General features: G+C 48.0%; 1 protein-coding gene across 1 annotated transcript in view; it reads right to left on the reverse strand.

Moving 5' to 3' along the window:
- The window catches only part of LOC139281364 (leucine-rich repeat-containing G-protein coupled receptor 5A-like), a 250652-nt gene extending 230900 nt beyond the window's left edge, over window positions 1-19752 (reverse strand). The window contains exon 1 of the mRNA XM_070901516.1: window positions 19544-19752. Coding sequence (XP_070757617.1) covers window positions 19544-19752 — 209 coding nt within the window. The remainder of the gene's footprint in view (window positions 1-19543) is intronic.
- Between the last annotated feature and the right edge of the window lie 1537 nt (window positions 19753-21289).

Here is a 21289-nt window from a genome sequence, read left to right on the forward strand (position 1 = left end):
GAGAGAGAGAGAGAATGAGAGAGAGAGACGGGGAGGGAGAGAACGACTTGGGGAGGGAGAGAGAGAGAGAGACTAGGGGAGGGAGAGAGAGAGAGAGACTAGGAGGGAGAGAGAGAGAGAGAGAGACTAGGGGTGGGAGAGAGAGAGAGATTAGGGAAGAGAAAGAGAGATTGTGGGGGTGGGGTGGTGAGAGACTGGGGGAAGATAGAGAGAGAGTGGAGGAGAGTGAGCAAGCGAGACTGGGACAGAAAGAGAGACAGACTCGGGGAGGGAGAGAGAGTGGGAGAGTGGGGAGGGTGAGAGAGAGAGGACTGGGGTGGAAGAGAGAGAGAGAGAGAGAGAGAGAGAGAGAGAAAGAGCAACTGGGACTGAGAGAGAGAGAGAGCGCGAGAGACTGGGGGAGAGAGAGACAAGGAAAGAGAGAGAGAGACTATCGGGATGGGGGGGAAAGAGGTGAGAGACTGTGGGGGCAGGGAGGCGAGGGACTGTGGGGGCAGAGAGGCGAGGGACTGTGGGGGCAGAGAGGCGAGGGACTGTGGGGGCAGAGAGGTGAGGGACTGTGGGGGCAGAGAGGCGAGGGACTGTGGGGGCGGGGGGGGGGGAAGAGAGGAGAGAGACTGGGGGGGGGGGGGACGGAAGAGAGGAGAGAGACGGCGGGGAGAGAGGAGAGAGACTGGCGGGGGGGGGTGGAGAGAGGAGAGAGACTGGGCGGGGGGGGGGGGGAAAGAGGGAGAGAGACTGGGAGACAGAGAGAGAGATGGGGGTGGGGCGGGGGGGAGAGGGAGAGAGAGAGACTCAGGGAGGGAGAGAGAGCGAGACTGGAGGAGAGAGAGCGAGACTGGGGGAGAGAGAGACACAGTGGGGGAGAGATAGAGACTGGGGGGAGAGTGGTGGAGAGAGGGAGAAAGAGTCTTGGGGGGGAGAGAGGGTCTGGGCGAGGGAGAGACTGGAGGAGAAGGAAAGACTACATAGAAACATAGAAAATTGGTGCAGGCGTAGGCCATTCGGCCCTTCGAGCCTGCACCACCATTCGATAAGATCATGGCTGATCATTCCCTCAGTACCCCTTTCCATCTTTCTCTCCATACCCCTTTAGCTGTAAGGTCCATATCTATATCCCTCTTGAATATATCCAATGAACTGGCATCAACAACTCTCTGCGGCAGGGAATTCCACAGGTTAACAACACTCTGAGTGAAGAAGTTTCTTCTCATCTCAGTCCTAAATGGCCTACCTCTTATCCTAAGACTGTGTCCCCTGGTTCTGGACTTCCCCATCATCGGGAACAATCTACCCGCTTCAAACCTGTCCTGTCCCGTCCCGTCAGAATCTTGTATGGTTCTATGAGATCCCCTCTCATCCATCTAAACTCCAGTGTATAAAGGTCCAGTTGATCCAGTCTCTCCTCATCCCGGGAATCAGTCTGGTGAACCTTCGCTGCACTCCCTCAATAGCAAGAACGTCCTTCCTCAGATTAGGAGACCAAAATTGAACACAATATTCCAGGTGAGGCCTCACCAAGGCCCTGTACAACTGCAGTAAGACCTCCCTGCTCCTATACTCAAATCTCGTAGCTATGAAGGCCAACATACCATTTGCCTTCTTTACCACCTGCTGCACCTGTATGCCAACTTTCAATGACTGATGAACCATGACACCCAGGTCTCGTGGCACCTCCCCTTTTCCTAATCTTCCACCATTCAGATAATATTCTGTCTTTGCGTTTTTGCCCCCGAAGTGGATAACCTCACATTTATCCACATTATACTGCATCTGCCATGCATTTGCCCACTCACCTAACCTGTCCAAGTCACCCTGCAGCCTCTTAGCGTCCCCCTCACAACTCACACCGCCACCCAGTTTAGTGTCGTCTGCAAACTTGGAGATATCACACTCAATTCCTTCATCCAAATCATTGATGTATATTGTAAATAGCTGGGGTCCCAGCACTGAAACCCTGCGGCACCCCACGAGACACTGCCTGCCATTCTGAAAAGGAGCCGTTTATCCCGACTCTCTGCTTCTTGTCTGCCAACCAGTTCTCTATCCACGTCCGTATATTACCCCCAATACCATGTGCTTTAATTTTGCACACCAATCGCTTGTGTGGGACCTTGTAAAAAGCTTTTTGAAAGTCCAAATACACCATATTCACTGGTTCCCCCTTGTCCACTCTACTAGTTACATCCTCAAAAAATTCCAGAAGATTTGTCAAGCATGATTTCCCTTTCATAAATCCATGCTGACTTGGACCGATCCTGTCACTGCTTTCCAAATGCGCTGCTATTTCATCCTTAATAATTGATTCCAACATTTTCCCCACTATTGATGTCAGGCTAAACGGTCTATAATTACCGTTGGAAAATGATCACCAATGCATCCACTATTTCTAGGGCCACTTCCTTAAATACTCTGGGATGCAGACTATCAGGCCCCGGGGATTTATCGGCCTTCAATCCCATCAATTTCCCGAACACAATTTCCTGCCTAATAAGGATATCCTTCAGTTCCTCCTTCTCTCTAGACCCTCGGTCCCCTAGTACTTCCGGAAGGTTATTTGTGTCTTCCTTCGTGAAGACAGAACCAAAGTATTTGTTCAATTGGTCTGCCATTTCTTTGTTCCCCATTACAAATTTACTGAATCGGTTGTGTAAGGGACCTACATTTGTCTTCACTAATCTTTTTCTCTTCACATATCTATAGAAGCTTTTGCAGTCAGTTTTTATGTTCCCGGCAAGCTTCTTCTCGTACTCTATCTTCCCCCTCTTAATTAAACCCTTTGTCCTCTTCTGCTGAATTCTAAATTTCTCCCAGTCCTCAGGTTTGCTGCTTTTTCTGGACAATTTCTAAGCCTCTTCCTTGGATTTAACACTATCCTTAATTTCCCTTGTTAGCCACGGTTGAGCCACCTTCCCCGTTTTATTTTTACTCCAGCCAGGGATGTACAATTGCTGAAGTGGAGAGAGAGATACTGGGAGACAGAGAGAGAGAGAGAGAGAGAGAGAGAGAGAGAGACTTGGAGGCGGGAGTGACATGGGGGGAGAGAGAGAGAGAGAGAGAGAGAGAGAGAGGGAGAGGGAGCCTTGGGAGAAGGGAGAGGGAAACTGGGGGAGGGGGAGAGAGAGAGAGACTGGGGGAAGAGAAAGCGACTGGGTGAAGAGAGAGAGAGTGAGAGAGAGAGAGGCTGTGCAGGGGGGTGGGGGGCGAAGAGAGACTGGGAGAGAGACAGATTGGGGTGGAAGAGAGAGAGATTGGGGACGAGAAACTTGGAAAGAGAGACAGAGAAGAGACTGGGGGGAGAGACAGAGAAGAGACTGGGGGGAGAGACAGAGAAGAGACTGGGGGGAGAGACAGAGAAGAGACTGGGGGGAGAGACAGAGAAGAGACTGGGGGGAGAGACAGATAAGAGACTGGGGGGAGAGACAGAGAAGAGACTGGGGGGAGAGACAGAGAAGAGACTGGGGGAAGAGACAGAGAAGAGACTGGGGGAAGAGACAGAGAAGAGACGGGGGGAAGAGACAGAGAAGAGACGGGGGGAAGAGACAGAGAAGAGACTGGGGGGAGAGACAGAGAAGAGACTGGGGGGAAGAGACAGAGAAGAGACTGGGGGGAAGAGACAGAGAAGAGACTGGGGGGAAGAGACAGAGAAGAGACTGGGGGGAGAGACAGAGAAGAGACTGGGGGGAGAGACAGAGAAGAGACTGGGGGGAGAGACAGAGAAGAGACTGGGGGGAGAGACAGAGAAGAGACTGGGGGGAGAGACAGAGAAGAGACTGGGGGAAGAGACAGAGAGAGACTGGGGGAAGAGACAGAGAAGAGACTGGGGGAAGAGACAGAGAGAGACTGGGGGAAGAGACAGAGAGAGACTGGGGGAAGAGACAGAGAGAGACTGGGGGGGGGGGAGAGACAGAGAGATACTGGGGGGAGAAAGAGTGATTGGATAGAGAGAGAGAGAGACTGTGGGAAGTGAGAGAGAGAGAGAGAGAGAGAGAGAGAGACAGGGGGAGGGAGAGAGAGAGAGGCTCGGGAAAGAGAGAGCGAGAGAGACTGGGGGAGAGAGAGAGAGACTCCGGGACAGATAGACTGGGGGAGAGAGAGAATGAGAGAGAGACGGGGAGGAAGAGAGCAACTTGGGGAGAGAGAGAGAGAGAGAGAGAGAGAGAGAGAGAGAGAGAGAGAGAGAATCTGGGGGAGAGGGTCTGGGAAAGAGAGAGCCTGGGGGGAGAGAGCGAGAGTGAGCCTGGGGGGAGAGAGCGAGAGTGAGCCTGGGGGGAGAGAGCGAGAGTGAGCCTGGGGGGAGAGAGCGAGCGAGCGAGAGCCTGGGGGGAGAGAGCGAGCGAGCGAGAGCCTGGGGGGAGAGAGCGAGCGAGCGAGAGCCTGGGGGGAGAGAGCGAGCGAGAGCCTGGGGGGAGAGAGCGAGCGAGCGAGAGCCTGGGGGGAGAGAGCGAGCGAGCGAGAGCCGGGGGGAGAGAGCGAGCGAGCGAGAGCCTGGGGGGAGAGAGCGAGCGAGCGAGAGCCTGGGGGGAGAGAGAGAGAGAGAGAGAGAGAGAGAGAGAGAGAGAGAGTCTGGGGGGAGAGAGAGATGAGCAGAGGGAGAGAGTCACATGGTGGGGGAGAGAGAGAGACTGGTGGAGAGAGGGAGAGAGAGTCTGAGGAGGAGAGAGGGTCTGGGCGAGAGAGAGACATGAGGAGAGGGACAGAGAGACACGGTGGGGGAGAGAGAAAGAGATAGACTGGGGAGAAAAAGAGGGAGCCTGGGGAGAGAAAGAGGGAATGTGACTGGAGGGGGGGTGGGGGGGGGGAGAGAGAGAGAGAGAGAGAGAGAGAGAGAGAGAGAGAGAGAGAGACTGGGAGCCAGAGAGAGACTGGGAGACTTGGTGGCGGGGGGTGGAGTGGTGGAAGAGAAAGAGATTGTGGGAGGAAGAGACTGGGGGAGATTGAGAAATGGGGGTAGGGAGAGGGAGCCTGTGGTTGGTGGGGAGAGAAACTGGAGAAGAGAGAGAGCGACTCGGGGAGGGAGAGAGAGACTTAGGGTGAGAGAGGGAGAGAGGGAGGGGGAGACTGGGGGACGAGCGATAGAGACACAGTGGGGGAGAGAGGGAGAGAGAGAGTGGATCTGGGCAAGAGAGCGACACGGTGGAGGAGAGATGGACTGTGGGGTAGAGAGAGAGAGACTGTGGGGGAGAGAGAGAGAGATTGATTCTGGGGGAGAGAGAGAGAGAGAGAGAGAGAGTGAGATTGTGGGATAGAGGGATCAACTGGGGGAGATCGAGAGATGGGGAGAGGGAGCCTGGGCTTAGGGGGGTGGGGGGGGGGGCGGAAGACAGAGAGAGAGAGAGAGAGAGAGAGGGAGAGAGAGAAAGAGTGGGGGAGAGAGAGATTGGGGAGAGCATTCTTAATTGTTTAGTACTTGAAGGAGAATACAGGGCTGATGGCTATTAAATTCGCTGAATACAAATTTCAATGCTTCAGAAAGTCATATTTAATAGAAAGACTTGGATTTATATAGTGCTTTATTCAGAGCCACGGAGAGCTTATCTTCATTTATCCGGCACTAAATCAGAAACTGCAATCAAATCATTTGATCACGAGAATAAACTGGTGAAAAATTGAACTTAGGCCAGAAGAATTTTCTCAGATAAAGTGTGATACAAGTCTGGAATAAACTGCAAGTAGAGTGATAGAAAGTATCCAAGGGATTTACAAGCAGGAAGACAGGAGAGACAGCCGAAGTCTGAAGTTATTAAAGCCAGTTTTAATCACTCCACCATTGGTGCCCGTGCCTTCTGCTGCCTCGGTCCGAAGCTCCAGAATTCCCTCTCTAAACCGCTTAGCCTCTCTATCTCTCTTTCTTCCTTTAAGTTGCTCTATTAACCTACCTCTTTGACCAAGCTTTTGGTCATCTGCCCTGATATCTTCTTATGTGGCTCGGGGTCAGATTTTGTTTGATTAGAAGAAAGATTTGGATTTATAGAGCGCCTTTCACGATCACCGGACATCTCAAAGAGCTTTACAGACAATGAAGTAATTTTGGAGTGTAGTCACTGTTGTAATGTGGGAAACGGAGCAGCCAATTTGGACACAGCAAGTTCCCACAAACAGCAATGTGCTAATTACCAGATTAGCTGTTTTTATGTTATGTTGAATGAGGGATAAATATTGGCCACGTCACCAGGATAACTCCCCTGCTCTCCTTCGAATTAGTGCCATGGGATCTTTTATGTCCACCTGAGAGAGTAGACGGGCCTTGGTTTCACGTCTCATATGAAAGACGGCACCTCCGAGAGTACAGCACTCCCTCAGCACTACATTGGGGTGTCAGTTTAGATTTTTTTGTACTACGTGTTCCTGGAGTGGGACTTGAACCCACAACCTATTGACTGAGAGGCAAGAGTGCAACCCACTGAGCCACAGCTGACATTAAACAAGAGCATACACACCGCAGGGCTGTTTGTTACCTTGGTATTGTATCTTGTATCTTGTCACACAGCACACGGCGTGTATATTGTCACACAGCACATGACATTTATATAGTCACACATCACATGATGTGTACATTGTCACACATCACACACTTGTATATTATAAAATCACATGACGCACACGGTCACAATTCAGACATGTGTATATTGTAACACATCACACACATGTATATCGTAACACATCACATGGCATGTATATTGCAACACAGCACACGTGCGTATACTGTAACACATCACATGGCGTATATATTGTAACGCATGTGCACGACGTGTATGTTGTAACACAGATGTGTATATTGTAACACAGCACACAGCGCACACATTGTCACACATCACACGGCCGCTCACTGTCACACAAATTTGCGGGTGGCAGTGTGTGTGAGCTGCGAGGAGGATGCTATGAGGCTGCAGAGTGACTTGGATAGGTTAGGTGAGTGGGCAAATGCATGGCAGATGAAGTACAATGTGGATAAATGTGAGGTTATCCACTTTGGTGGTAAAAACAGAGAGACAGACTATTATCTGAATGGTGACAGATTAGGAAAAGGGGAGGTGCAACGAGACCTGGGTGTCATGGTGCATCAGTTATTGAAGGTTGGCATGCAGGTACAGCAGGCGGCTAAGAAAGCAAATGGCATGTTGGCCTTCATAGCGAGTGGATTTGAGTACAGGGGCAGGGAGGTGTTACTACAGTTGTACAGGGCCTTGGTGAGGCCACACCTGGAGTATTGTGTACAGTTTTGGTCTCCTAACTTGAGGAAGGACATTCTTGCTATTGAGGGAGTGCAGTGAAGGTTCACCAGACTGATTCCTGGGATGGTGGGACTGACATATCAAGAAAGACTGGATCAACTGGGCTTGTATTCACTGAAGTTCAGAAGAATGAGAGGGGACCTCATCGAAACGTTTAAAATTCTGATGGGTTTAGACAGGTTAGATGCAGAAAGAATGTTCCCAATGTTGGGGAAGTCCAGAACCAGGGGTCACAGTCTAAGGATAAGGGGTAAGCCATTTAGGACCGAGATGAGGAGAAACTTCTTCACCCAGAGAGTGGTGAACCTGTGGAATTCTCTACCACAGAAAGTTGTTGAGGCCAATTCATTAAATATATTCAAAAAGGAGTTAGATGTAGTCCTTACTACTAGGGGGATCAAGGGGTATGGCAAGAAAGCAGGAATTGGGTACTGAAGTTGCATGTTCAGCCATGATCTCATTGAATGGCGGTGCAGGCTCGAAGGGCCGAATGGCCTACTCCTGCACCTATTTTCTATGTTTCTATGTTTCTATTGACTGACAGGATTCTATCTGCTGCATGTTACTTTGGGTAAAAACTGCGGAGCTGTTGATTTATTTTGGCAGAATCCGATTGTAAGCACATTATTCACCTTAATGTGTTTCTTTTAATATGGTTGAATAGAAAATATCATCTCACCATGAGAAATGATGGTGCGAGCAATAGTTGGCCAATTAATCACAATGTATTATTTGATTCTGAAAGGACGAATTGTCTCAAATGAAGTTTAGGGGGCATCAGCAAAAACCTGGTTTAAAAAAAAAGCTGCCAGGAAACTGGCTTTAATCCACTGATTTTTAAATCACACTCACATGGACGCAGCCTAAGGGAATGTGGCCTTCCTGGAATGGTAACAACAACATCCCCCATGTATACAGTATGAGGAGAGGGGAGCACCATCAACATGCAATCTCAGTCTAGTTTTAATCAGCCCCGCCCCCTCCCCCTCTCAACATCTACACACAGCATTGAGGCACTTTGGTCTTCCAGAAACTTATTGGTCTTCCAGAGCAAGGAGATGTCCACGGCCGACTGTTGCAGACTGGCGCAATCCAAGGTCCAGGAGTACGTGCTGAGGGACGCACTAAAGATTGGTGCAGTCGCTGCAAAGGCACGGTGGGGAAGAGCGACAGTTTAAGGCCCTTCCGCCACGGTAAACCCAAGGGATGGAATCAGACCCCCCTCGGGCTGTACTTGTTAATCTGCTTGTATACATAGAGCACCATGTACTGAAAAACACCTGTGTTGTGCCATGTATAATGGAAGTCTCTGCACTGTTTAGTAACTTGTAAAGAAATATAAATGTATCCCCATCTGTTCCGTGTATTGCTTTCATCTGCATAGTGCTACATGTAACGTGATTAATGATCGGTATTGAAATGTATCCTGGAATGTAATGTACACCGGTTCTCATCTGCTGCATGTAATACCCTTATTTGCACAGTACTACATGTAATGTGATTTACGGATTGTACTAAACTGTACCGTGAAATTAAATGTACGTTAGTGCATTGTATGCAAATGAATTGTATGGAATTGCCGACCGCAAGGTACTGAGCTATTTTCCAGTGTATTGGGAAAATTATATATGAATAAAGTATATTTTTGAAAAAAAAATTGAGGCTATTGTTAAAGCGCTGTACAGAATATAGAAAACATAGACATAGAAACATAGAAAATAGGTGCAGGAGTAGGCCATTCGGCCCTTCGAGCCTGCACCGCCATTCAATGAGTTCATGGCTGAACATGTAACTTCAGTACCCCATTCCTGCTTTCTCGCCGTACCCCTTGATCCCCCTACACAAGAGTGCCTTTGCAAGTTTCTTCACCGAGTGGGAAATGTGCAAGAGCTGTGATAAGCCCACATGCACCTTTGGATAAAGCTTGGACTGCACTGTGAGCCGTCCATGGTCGCTGTTGCACGCAGATATAGGGGGAAAATAATAGAACCCAGAGTCAGGAGCGTTCTTCAAGTTCACCTGCAAAGAAAGGGTCTTATTCAGAGCCGCAGAGAGTTTATCGTCATTTATCCAGCACTAAATCAGAAGTCGCAATCAAATCATTTGATCACGAGAATAAACTGGTGAAAAATTGAAGTTAGACCAGAAGTATTTTTCTCAGATAAAGTGTGATACAAGTCTGGAAACTGCAAGTAGAGTGATAAAAAGTATCCAAGAAATTTTAAACAGTTGGGGTGCTGGGCTGGGGGAACTGCGATACTAGAAGGGCGAGCAGCGGTGGGCATTGGGCTTTCTCTGCTCCTTGACTCTCCTAATGTTTGACATCACCATTCTTAAGTCGATGGCGTGCGACTGTCCGACTGCTCTTTGCCTGTTTCAATTGATTAAAGGCGGCTTTATTTCAGGAAGCTTCGCCTCTGATGTTCCATGTCCCCATTGGTGTCTGCTGCTGAATTCTGAAGGAGCCGCTTGAATGTCTCCGGTGAGGTGTAAAAGATGATTATTTTGAGCTTCTGTTGCGCCCAGGGCCAATCGCTTACTCGCCCAGTCTCTGTGAAAGTGATATGTAAAGGTTGGGAACAGTCACCTGCTCCAGCCCCGCCCCAATCCCCGGCATTGCTGCTTGGTGAAAGAATCATAGAACAACGCGGAAGGAGGCCATTTGGCCCATCGAACCCTTGCCGGCTCTCTTAGTCACCACCCCCCCGCCGCCCCCCTTTTCCCTTAGCCCTGCAATTTTTTTCTATGAGGTACTTAGCCAACTCCCTTTTGAAAGCGGTGATTGAGTCTGCCTCCCCCACGCTTTCAGGCAGTGCATTCCAGATCCTAACCACTCACTGTGTCGAATTTTCTTTTGCTAATCACCTTAAATCTGTGTCCTCTGGTTCTTGACCATTCTGCCAATGGGAACAGTTTCTCTCTATCTACTCTGTCCAGACCCCTCATGATTTTGAACAGCTCTATCTAATCTCCTTTCACTCTCCTCTGCTCCAAGGAGAACACCCCCAGCTTCTCCAGTCTATCCACATAGAAAGATAGAAAATAGGTGCGGGAGTAGGCCATTTGGCCCTTCAAGCCTGCACCACCATTCGATAAGTTCATGGCTGATCATTCCCTCAGTACCCCTTTCCTGCTTTCTCTCCATACCCCTTCATCCCCTTAGCCATAAGGGTCATATCTAACTCCCTCTTGAATATATCCAATGAACTGGCATCAACAACTCTCTGCGGTAGGGAATTCCACAGGTTAACAACTCTCTGCGTGAAGAAGTTTCTCCTCAGCTCAATCGTAAATGGCCTACTCCTTATCCTAAGACTGTCCCCTGGTTCTGGACTTCCCCAACATCGGGAACAATCTACCCGCATCTAACCTGTCCCGTCCCGTCAGAATCGTGTATGTTTCTATGAGATCCTCTCTCATTCTTCTATACTCCAATGTATAAAGGCCCAGTTGATCCAATCTCTCCTCATATGTCAGTCCTGCCATCCCAGGAATCAGATTGGTGAACATTCGCTGCACTTCCTCAATAGCAAGAACGTCCTTCCTCAGATTAGGAGACCAAAACTGAACACAATATTCCAGGTGAGGCCTCACCAAGGTCCTGTACAACTGCAGTAAGACCTCCCTGCTCCTATACTCAAATCCCCTAGCTATGAAGGCCAACATATAATTTTCCTTCTTTACCACCTGCTGTACCTGTATGCCAACTTTCAATGACTGATGAACCAATGCACCCAGGTCTCGTTGCACCTCCCCTTTTCCTAATCTGCCACCATTCAGATAATATTCTGCCTTTGTGTTTTTGCCCCCAAAGTGGATAACCTCACATTAATCCACATTATACTGCATCTGCCATGCATTTGCCCACTCAATTAACCTGTCCAAGTCACCCTGCAGCCTCTTAGCGTCTCCCTCACAGCTCACACCGCCACCCTGTTTAGTGTTATCTGCAAACTTGGAGATATTACATGCAATTTCTTCATCCAAATCATTGATGTATATTGTAAAGAGCTGGGGTCCCAGCACTGAGCCCCTGCGGCACTCCAATAGTCACTGCCTGTCATTCTGAAAAGGACCCATTTAAATGACTCTCTGCTTCCTGTCTGCCAACCAGTTTTCTATCCACGTCAGTATGTTACCTCCAATATCACGTGCTTTGGTTTTGCACAGCCATCTCTTGTATGGGACCTTGTCAGAAGCCTTTTGAAAGTCCAAATACACCACATCCACTGGTTCTCCCTTGTCCACTCTACTAGTTACATCCTCAAAAAATTCCAGAAGATTTGTCAAGCATGATTTCCCCTTCATAAATCCATGCTGATGTGGACCGATCCTGTCACTGCTTTCCAAATGGGCTGCTATTTCATCCTTAATAATTTGATTCCAACATTTTCCCCACCACTGATGTCAGGCTAACCCATCTGTAATTATCCGCTTTCTCTCTCCCTCCCTTTTTGAAAAGTGATGTTACATTAGCTACCCTCCAGTCCATAGGAACTGATCCCAAGTCGATAGACTGTTGGAAAATAATCACCAATGCATCCACTATTTCTAGGGCCACTTCCTTAAGTACTCTGGGATGCAGACTATCATGCCCCGGAGATTTATCTGCCTTCAATCCCATCAATTTCCCTAACACAATTTCCCGCCTAATAAGGATATCCTTCAGTTCCTCCTTCTCTCTAGCCACTCGGTCCGCTAGTCCTTCCGGAAGGTTATTCGTGTCTTCCTTCGTGAAGACAGAATCAAAGTATTTGTTCAATTGGTCTGCCATTTCTTTGTTCCCCATTATAAATTCACCTGAATCCGACTGCAAGGGACCTATGTTTGTCTTCACTAATCTTTTTCTCTTCACATATTTATAGAAGCTTTTGCAGTCAGTTTTTATGTTCCCGGCAAGCTTCTTCTCGTACTCTATTTTCCCCCTCTTAATTAAACCCTTTGCCCTCCTCTGCTGAATTCTAAATTTCTCCCAGTCCTCAGATCTGCTGCTTTTTCTGGCCAATTTATATGCCTCTTCCTTGGATTTAACACTATCCTTAATTTCCCATGTTACCCACGGTTGAGTTACCTTTCCCGTTTTAGTTTTACTCCAGACAGGGATGTACAATTGCTGGAGTTCATCCATGTGATCCTTAAATGTTTTCCATTGCCTATCCACCGACAACCCTTTAAGTATCATTTGCCAGTCTATTCTAGCCAATTCACGCCTCAAACCATCGAAGTTACCTTTCCTTAAGTTCAGGGCCCTAGTTTCCGAATTAACTGTGTCACTCTCCATCCTAATAAAGAATTCTACCATGTTATGGTCACTCTTCCCCAAGGGGTCTTGCACAACAAGATTGCTAATTAGTCCTTTCTCATTACACATCACCCAGTCTAGGATGCCCAGCTCCCTGGTTGGTTCCTCGACATATTGGTCTAGAATATCATCCCTAATGCACTCCAGGAAATCCTCCTCCACCGCATTGCTACCAGTTTGGTTAGCCCAATCAATATGTAGATTAAAGTCACCCATGATAACTGCTGTACCTTTATTGCATGCATTCCTAATTTCTTGTTTGCTGCTGTCCCCAACCTTACTACTACTGTTTGGTGGTCTGCACACAACTCCCATTAGCGTTTTCTGTACCTTGGTATTCCGCAGCTCCACCCATACAGATTCCACATCATCCAAGCTAATGTCCTTTCTTACGATTGCATTAATTTCCTCCTTCACCAGCAATGCCACCCCGCCTCCTTTTCCTTTCTGTCTATTCTTCCTAAATGTTGAATACCCCTGGATGTTGAGTTCCCAGCCTTGGTCACCCTGGAGCCATGTCTCCGTGATGCCAATTATAACATACCCATTAACTGCTATCTGCGCAGTTAATTCGTCCACCTTATTCCGAATACTCCTCGCATTGAGGCACAGAGCCTTCAGGCTTGTCTTCCTAACACACTTTGCCCCTTTAGAGTTTTGCTACACAGTGGCCCTTTTTGCTTTTTGCCTTTGGTTTCTCTGCCCTCCACTTTTACTTTTCTTCTTTCTATCTTTTGCTTCTGCCCCCATTCTACTTCCCTCTGTCTCCCTGCATAGGTTCCCATCCCCCTGCCATATTAGTTTAACTCCTCCCCAACAGCACAAGCAAACACTCCCCCTAGGACATTGGTTCCGGTCCTGCCTAGGTGCAGACCATCCGGATTGTACTGGTCCTACCTCCCCCAGAACCGGTTCCAATGTCCCAGGAATTTGAATCCCTCCCTGCTGCACCACTCCTCAAGCCACGTATTCATCTGAGCTATCTTGCGATTCCTACTCTGACTAGCACGTGGCACTGGTAGCAATCCTGAGATTACTACTTTTGAGGTCCTACTTTTTAAATTTAGCTCCGAGCTCCCTAAATTCATCTTTTAGGACCTCATCCCTTTTTTTACCTACATCGTTGGTACCTATATGCACCATGACAACTGGCTGTTCACCCTCCCTTTTCAGAATGCCCTGCACCCGCTCCGAGACATCCTTGACCCTTGCACCAGGGAGGCAACATACTATCCTGGAATCTCGGTTGCGGTCGCAGAAACATCTATCTATTCCCCTTAGAATTGAATCCCCTATGACTATAGCTCTCCCACTCTTTTTCCTTCCCTCCTGTGCAGCAGAGCCATCCACGGTGCCATGAACTTGGCTGCTGCTGCCCTCCCTTGAGTCATCCCCCTCAACAGTACCCAGGGGGATGACCGCAGGGAACCCCTGCACTACCTTCCTTGCACTGCTCTTCCTGTTGGTCATCCATTCCCTATCTGACTGTGTACCCTTTTCCTGTGGTAAGACCAACTCACTAAACGTGCTATTCACGTCATTCTCAGCATCATAGATGCTCCAGAGTGAATCCACCCGCAGCTCCAGCGCCGCAATGCGGTCTGTCAGGAGCTGCAGCCGGACACACTTCCCGCACACGTAGTCGTCAGGGACACTGGAAGCGTCCCTGACTTCCCACATAGTACAGGAGGAGCATAACACGTGTCCGAGCTCTCCTGCCATGACTTAATCCCTAGATAAACTTAATTTAACAACAATGCTAAAGGTTACTTACTGATAAAGAAAAGAAAAAGAAAAACTACTTACCAATCACCAGCCAATCACTTACCCCCTTGGCTGTGACGTCACCTTTCGATTTCTTTCTACTTCTTTTTTACCTTCTCACCCTGCTGCAGCTGTACCAGCTGGCCTCTGTAGTCTCCGTCATCCCCGGACTCCCTGCTGCTCGCACTCCCGCCTCTCCAATGCTGCTGGGCCTCTATTGGCCGCTCCGACGTCCCCAAACTCCCTGCTGCTCGCACTCCCGCCTCTCCGACGCGTTGGGCCTTTATAGGCCACTCCGATGTCCCCGAACTCCCTGCTGCTCGCACTCCAGCTTCTCTGATATAACTGAAGTCCCTCATCCCTGGAATCATTCTCGTAAATCTTTTCTGCACCCGCTCTGCCTTCACATCCTTTCTAAAGTGCGGTGCCCAGAATTGGACACAATACTCCAGTTGAGGCCAAACCAGTGTTTTACACAGGTTCATTATAATTTCCAGGCCTTTGTACTCTATACTTCTATTCATGAATACAGGATCCCGTAAACTTTTTTAAACTGCTTTCTCAACCTGTCCTGACACCTTCAATGATTTGTGCACACATACCCCCCCCCCCCCCCAATCACAAGATCTCTCTGTTCATGCACTTCCTTTCGTTTATATTTCCACCCCTCATTCTTTCTACCAAAATGTATCACTTCACACTTCTCTGCGTTAAATTTCATCTGCCACATGTCCGCCCATTCCACCAGCCTGCCTATGTCCTCTTGAATTCTAACACTATCCTCCTCACTGTTCACTATACTTCCAAGTTTTGTGTCATCTACAAATTTTTTAATTGTGCCCTGTAACCCACATCCAAGTCATTAATATATATCATGAATAGCGATGGTCCTAGAACCAACCCCTGGGGAACAACACTATATACCTTCCTCCAGTCTGAAAAACAACCGTTCACCACTGCTCTGTTTCCTGTCACTTAGCCATTTTCGTATCCATGCTGCCACTGTCTCTTTTATTCCATGGGCTTCAACTTTGCTGGAAAGTCTATTATGTGCCACTTTCTCAAACGCCTTTTGGAAATCCATGTACATCACGTCAACTGCATTGTCCTCATCAACCTTTTCTGTTACCTCGTCAAAACACTCGATCAAGTTGGTTAAACATGATTTGTCTTTAACAAATGCTTGCTGGCTTTCCTTAATTAATCCACACTTCGCCAAGTGACTCGTTAATTTTGTCCCTGATTATTGTTTCTAAAAGCTTCCTCACTACCAAGGTTAAACTGAAGTTCACTTTACACCTTTTTTTGAACAAGGGTGTAACATTTGCAATTCGCCAGTCCTCTGGCACCAGCCCTGTATCTAAGGAGGATTGGAAGATTATGGCCAGTACCTCCGCGTTTTCTTCCTTCAGTTCCCTCAGCATCCTAGGATGCATCTGAGGTGGGTCCTGGTGACTTAGCTACTTTAAGTAAACATAAGAACATAAGAACATAAAAAATAGGAACAGGAGTAGGCCATATGGCCCCTCGAGCCTGCTCCGCCATTCAATAAGATCATGGCTGATCTGATCATGGACTCAGCTCCACTTCCCCGCCCGCTCCCCATAACCTATTATCCCCTTTTCATTTAAGAAACTGTCTATTTCTGTCTTAAATTTATTCAATGTCCCAGCTTCCACAGCTCTCTGAGGCAGTAAATTCCACAGATCCACAACCCTCAGAGAAGAAATTTCTCCTCATCTCAGCTTTAAATGGGAGGCCCCTTATTCTAAGATCATGCCCTCTAGTTCTAGTCTCCCCCATCAGTGAAAACATCCTCTCTGCATCCACCTTGTCAAGCCCCCTCATAATCTTACACGTTTCGATAAGATCACCTCTCATTCTTCTGAATTCCAATGAGTAGAGGCCAAACCTACTCAACCTTTCCTCATAAGTCAACCCCCTCATCTCCAGAATCAACCTAGTGAACCTTCTCTGAACTGCCTCCAAAGCAAGTATATCCTTTCGTAAATATGGAAACCAAAACTGCACGCAGTATTCCAGGTGTGGCCTCACCAATACCCTGTATAGATGTAGCAAGACTTCCCTGTTTTTATACTCCATCCCCTTTGCAATAAAGGCCAAGATTCCATTGGCCTTCCTGATCACTTGCTGTACCTGCATACTATCCTTTTGTGTTTCATGCACAAGTACCCCCAGGTCCCGCTGTACTGCAGCACTTTGCAATCTTTCTCCATTTAAATAATAACTTGTTCTTTGAGTTTTTCTGCCAAAGTGCATTACCTCACACTTTCCAACATTATACTCCATCTGCCAAATTTTTGCCCACTCATTCAGCCTGTCTATGTCCTTTTGCAGATTTTGTGTGTCCTCCTCACACATTGTTTTTCCTCCCATCTTTGTATCATCAGCAAACTTGGCTACGTTACACTCGGTCCCTTCTTCCAAGTTGTTTGCCAGCCAATACAGCTAGCCTTTCTAGTACCTCATCTTTATCAATTCTTATCCCATCCAGTATCTCCTCTACCTCCTCCTACCCGAGCCAGATCCATTCTCATCCCACTGAAATTTGTCTTCCTCCAATTAAGTATTTTTACTCTAGATTGCTCCGTGTTTTTTCCATAGCTAATCTAATGATACTATGATCGCTGTTCCCTAAATTTTCTCCTACTGACACTTGCTCCACTTGACCTATCTCATTCCCCAGAACCAGATCCAGCAATGCCTTCTTCCTCATTGAGCCAGAAACATACTGATCAAGAAAGTTCTCCTCAACACGCTTCAGAAATTCTTCCTCCTCTCTGCTCTTTATACTATTACTATCACAGTTCTTGCACATCTCTAATTTCTCTGCAAATTTGCTCCTTCATATTTTTCACACTAGTAGGTGGCCTATAGACTACACCTAGTAGTATAATGCCACCTCTATTATTTCTTAACTCTAGCCATATAGATTCTGTCCTTGTCCCTCCAGGACATCCTCTTCTTCCAGCACTGTAACATTCTCCTTAACCAAAACTGCCACACCACCTCCTATCGTTCCTTCCCTATCTTTCCCGAACACCCTATATCCACGAGTATTTAATATCCAATCCTGCCCCTTTTTAAGCCAGGTCTCCGTTATTGCACAGCATCATATTCGTATGCAGCTATTTGCATCTGCAGTTCACCAACCTTGTTTACTACGCTTCATGCGTTCACATACATAAACTGTAAACCATCCTGTGTTCTCTCTTAGCCTGACCCTACGTAATACCTTACTATTTCTTGCTTTCGTGCTTTCTGTCTCTCCCAATCCATTGTGCCCTTTGTTTCTCCTTATGTAGTACTTATGGAAATTATTTTTCAAATCATAATATATATCCCATCCACTTTAAAACTAAAAAAAGTACGGTTATTGTAGAGAACTCGTAAAAATTGACTAGGTTTAGATATTAATGTAACCTTATTTCTAGCCCGCTACATAGAGGGTTTTAATGGCTAAATGGACATTATAGGTTATAGACCTTCAATGCTGCTTACCATGTGATACATTAACGGTTGAGCTTCGAAACCAATGCCTCTAAATTGTCAGATTTCACTTTAGCATCGCAGCTTCACTTTGCTGGGGCAGTTCCTCAGTTTTGCTTTTAATTTCCTGTTTATTTTCGTTCAATTTAGGAGATTACACTCGCCTAAACAATTACGATTAATCGTGTAACGTTATACGGCCGTAGTTGAGCAATAAAATGTTTCAAGGCCAAAACTGTACTTATAAGGTTCCTGACTATTCCGATTATGAAATCGGTGCTATCTCGCAAGCACTGAGTTTTACATTACGCATCTCAACACCAAACAGGTCAACATAAGCAGAGGCGCCTCTTGAAAGATTATAGAACATAAATGCGCGGCAGCCGCTGCTCGGGCAGTTTGTCTGGGACAAGTTAGGCAAGCGCAGCGCTTGGTGGATTCCCATTTAAAACCGATCTTCGAGGTACCGACGGCATTTCGTACCCACTTCGCAGCCCGTCAATGAAACCGCGCCTGAATAAACCAGCCCTCCAGCAGCATAGAACCATGCAGCACTGAGGAAGGCCGTTCGGCCCTTCCTGTCTGCACCGGGTCTCTGAGGGAACTATCCAATTATTCCTTCGCTAGAGTCCCGCAATTTTTGTCCTTTTCATGTATATATACACACAATTGCCCGTTGAAACTCACGACTGAATCTGCTTTCACCGCCCTTTCAGGCAGTGCATTCCAGTACTTGCAACACGTTGGCACATTATGTGGATGGATGTGAATGATTCGTCTCCTGTGCCCCAACGAACGAACTCAGTTCGGAATTCCACAGCTAAACCACTTTGCCACTATCAGGGCGTGGGTTTCACATAGCGCATCGTTTGACTGTCAGTATGGAAACGAAAATACTTTAAAACAAAGGTGCATAATGCACCCTTTTGTACACAGCGTGCATTCGACGCCAAGTTGCTGTCAAGCCGTCAGGTTACACGCACGGACTGTTCACAGAGCCAAAGACTTGAGATGGTCGCATGCAGAGCTCCCTATCGTTGCGGGGGGCGGTTACCTCCGGGTCTGCACTACGCCTCCGGCCGCGGTTTCAGCCCGTCAAAGAATCCAAGGTCAGCAAATCAGAGTTCTGCCCGGTGGACCTCTCTCCTCACACTTGCTTGCAGGTGTAATGTATTTTCGTCCCTCGCTGCTACTTTGGCTACGAGCTATCTGTATTTTAGGGCTTTAGCGCATTAATGAGATGACTACAAATAAACACGAGTTATGGTGATTGGAGCTTGTGATTAAATTACTGATATTATAGAATGGCCCATAGAAAGTCATTTAAAGTATTGAATGACCTATAGTAAGATATTTATGCTATAGAATGACCTGTAGAAAGTTATTTATAGTATAGAATGGCCTATAGTAAGTTAGTTATAGTATAGAATAGCCTATAGTAAGATATTTATGCTATAGGATGACCGATAGTAAGTTACTTCTGATATAGCATGGCATATAGTAAATTGCTTACAGTATAGAATGGGCTATACTACGTTACTTAAAGTATAGAATTACCTGTAGTAAGTTCCTTACGGTAAGGATCCTTATCTGGTCCCTGCACTTTGTGATGCATACTTTAACACATCATGGGGTGATGTTACTTTAATGGTTCATGCATTAAATGTCTGACAGTATTACACCGGGAGCCCAGCCGGGGCCACGGGGGCAGCAGATGCATTGCAAGACTTACAGGTAGGAAGTGAAGTCGCTGAGGTTTGCGGGGATTGCCGCCAGCCCCAGATCCGAGCAGTCCACCCGCACCAGGGCGCCGTCCTCCTCGCAGCGACAGGGCGCCGGGCAGCCGCTTTCCCTGGCCCGGCCAGCCTCGGCCAGGAGCGCGGCGCAGGGGGGGAAGGACAGGGACAGCAGCAGGAGCAGCAGCGGGCCGAGCAACCTCATGTCTGGATGCAGTCGGTGACGGGGCGCTGGCTGGCTGTCACTCGGGCACAGTCCCGCATGCCGCGCCAGCAGCAGCTCCAACTCTGGGACCCCGCAGCCGACCGCGGTCCCTTTAAATAAGACGCCCCGCCCACCCGGGGGGGGGGCGGCGCGCCCCGCCCACTCGCGACGTCACCGCCTCCCCCCCCTCACATTGGCCAAGGCCGAAAGTGCGCACGCGTGCTTGGACCCTGCTGCCACCCACGAGCCCCGGGGCGCCTGTCAATCACTGCTGCAACAACCCTGCACAGCGACCTTGGCAACTCCGACCCAATGCACACGTCCGTCCCCAGATACAAACCGCAGCACACCGCAAAATGCATCTGCTAAAAAAAACGCAAATGCAACTCCCGAAGACGGAATAAACAACATCGAAAATGTGATTCTTAAACACACAAACACAACTTGCCAACTGTTCAAAAGATGTAATTCATTCATAGGCAGTCCCTCGGGATCGAGGAAGACTTGCTTCCACTCCCAAAGTGAGTTCTTTGGTGGCTGAACAGTCCGATAAGAGAGCCACAGACCCTGTTACAGGTGGGACAGACATTCGTCGAAGGAAGGAGACGGTAGGGCTGGTTTGCCGCGCGCTCCTTCCGCTGCCGGCGCTTGGCCTCTTCACGCTCTTTGCGTTGAGATTCAAAGAGCCCAACGCCCTCCCGGATGCACTTTCGCCACCTCGGGCTGTCTTCGGCCAGGGTCTCCCAGGTGTCAGTGGTGATGTCGCACTTTACCAGGGAGGCTTTGAGGGTGTCCTTATAACGTTTCCGCTGTTCTCCTTTGGCTTGTTTACCATGAAGGAGCTCCGCATAAAGCATTTGCTTAGGTGCTCGGCCTTTTGGCTAAGATCATGCGTACCTGACCTGACAGGGGAGTAACCACCATAACTCCAAGGTGGTTCTCCCTGGATCAGGAAGGTATATGCTTGCTTTTTTGGAATACCAGGTTCGTGCCAGTACTTCCAGGAACAGTGCAGTGGCTCTAGGCCTTTTGGCTAAGAGCATTGGCGCAGAGTGATCCTTGAATGGGCCAAAGGTGATCTCTGGCGTTTGTGATTTGACAAAGAATTGGAACGATTGGCTACGAATTTAAAAAAAAAAAAATTTGCTTAGGGAGTCTCGCATCTGGCATGCGTACTCTGTGGCCTGCCCAGCGAAGCTGTTCAAGTGTGGTCAGTGCTTCAATACTGGGGATGTTAGCCTGGTCGAGGACACTGATGTTGGTCCAAAAGATGTAGCCCTCCAATGCACACAGCAAAGAGCACCTGCAAAAACCACATCCAACGCTCAAACGGCACAATGCACAATACCCCAAAAGGTTATGGAAATCATGGGCAGTTTCCCAAAATGAAATCCCCAAAGCTCGTGAAGGCATCATTTTAACAACTACTTGCATGTATATAGCAGTAAGAGGATCTGCGGGCGGTCGGGGAGCGGGCATTAAGTAAGGAGTGGGGTTCGGGGAAGGGCGGTGGAGAAGACCGAAGGTGGGATAACTA

This window comes from Pristiophorus japonicus, chromosome 15 (assembly GCF_044704955.1).
Source record: "Pristiophorus japonicus isolate sPriJap1 chromosome 15, sPriJap1.hap1, whole genome shotgun sequence".
NCBI classification, from domain to species: Eukaryota; Metazoa; Chordata; class Chondrichthyes; family Pristiophoridae; genus Pristiophorus; species Pristiophorus japonicus.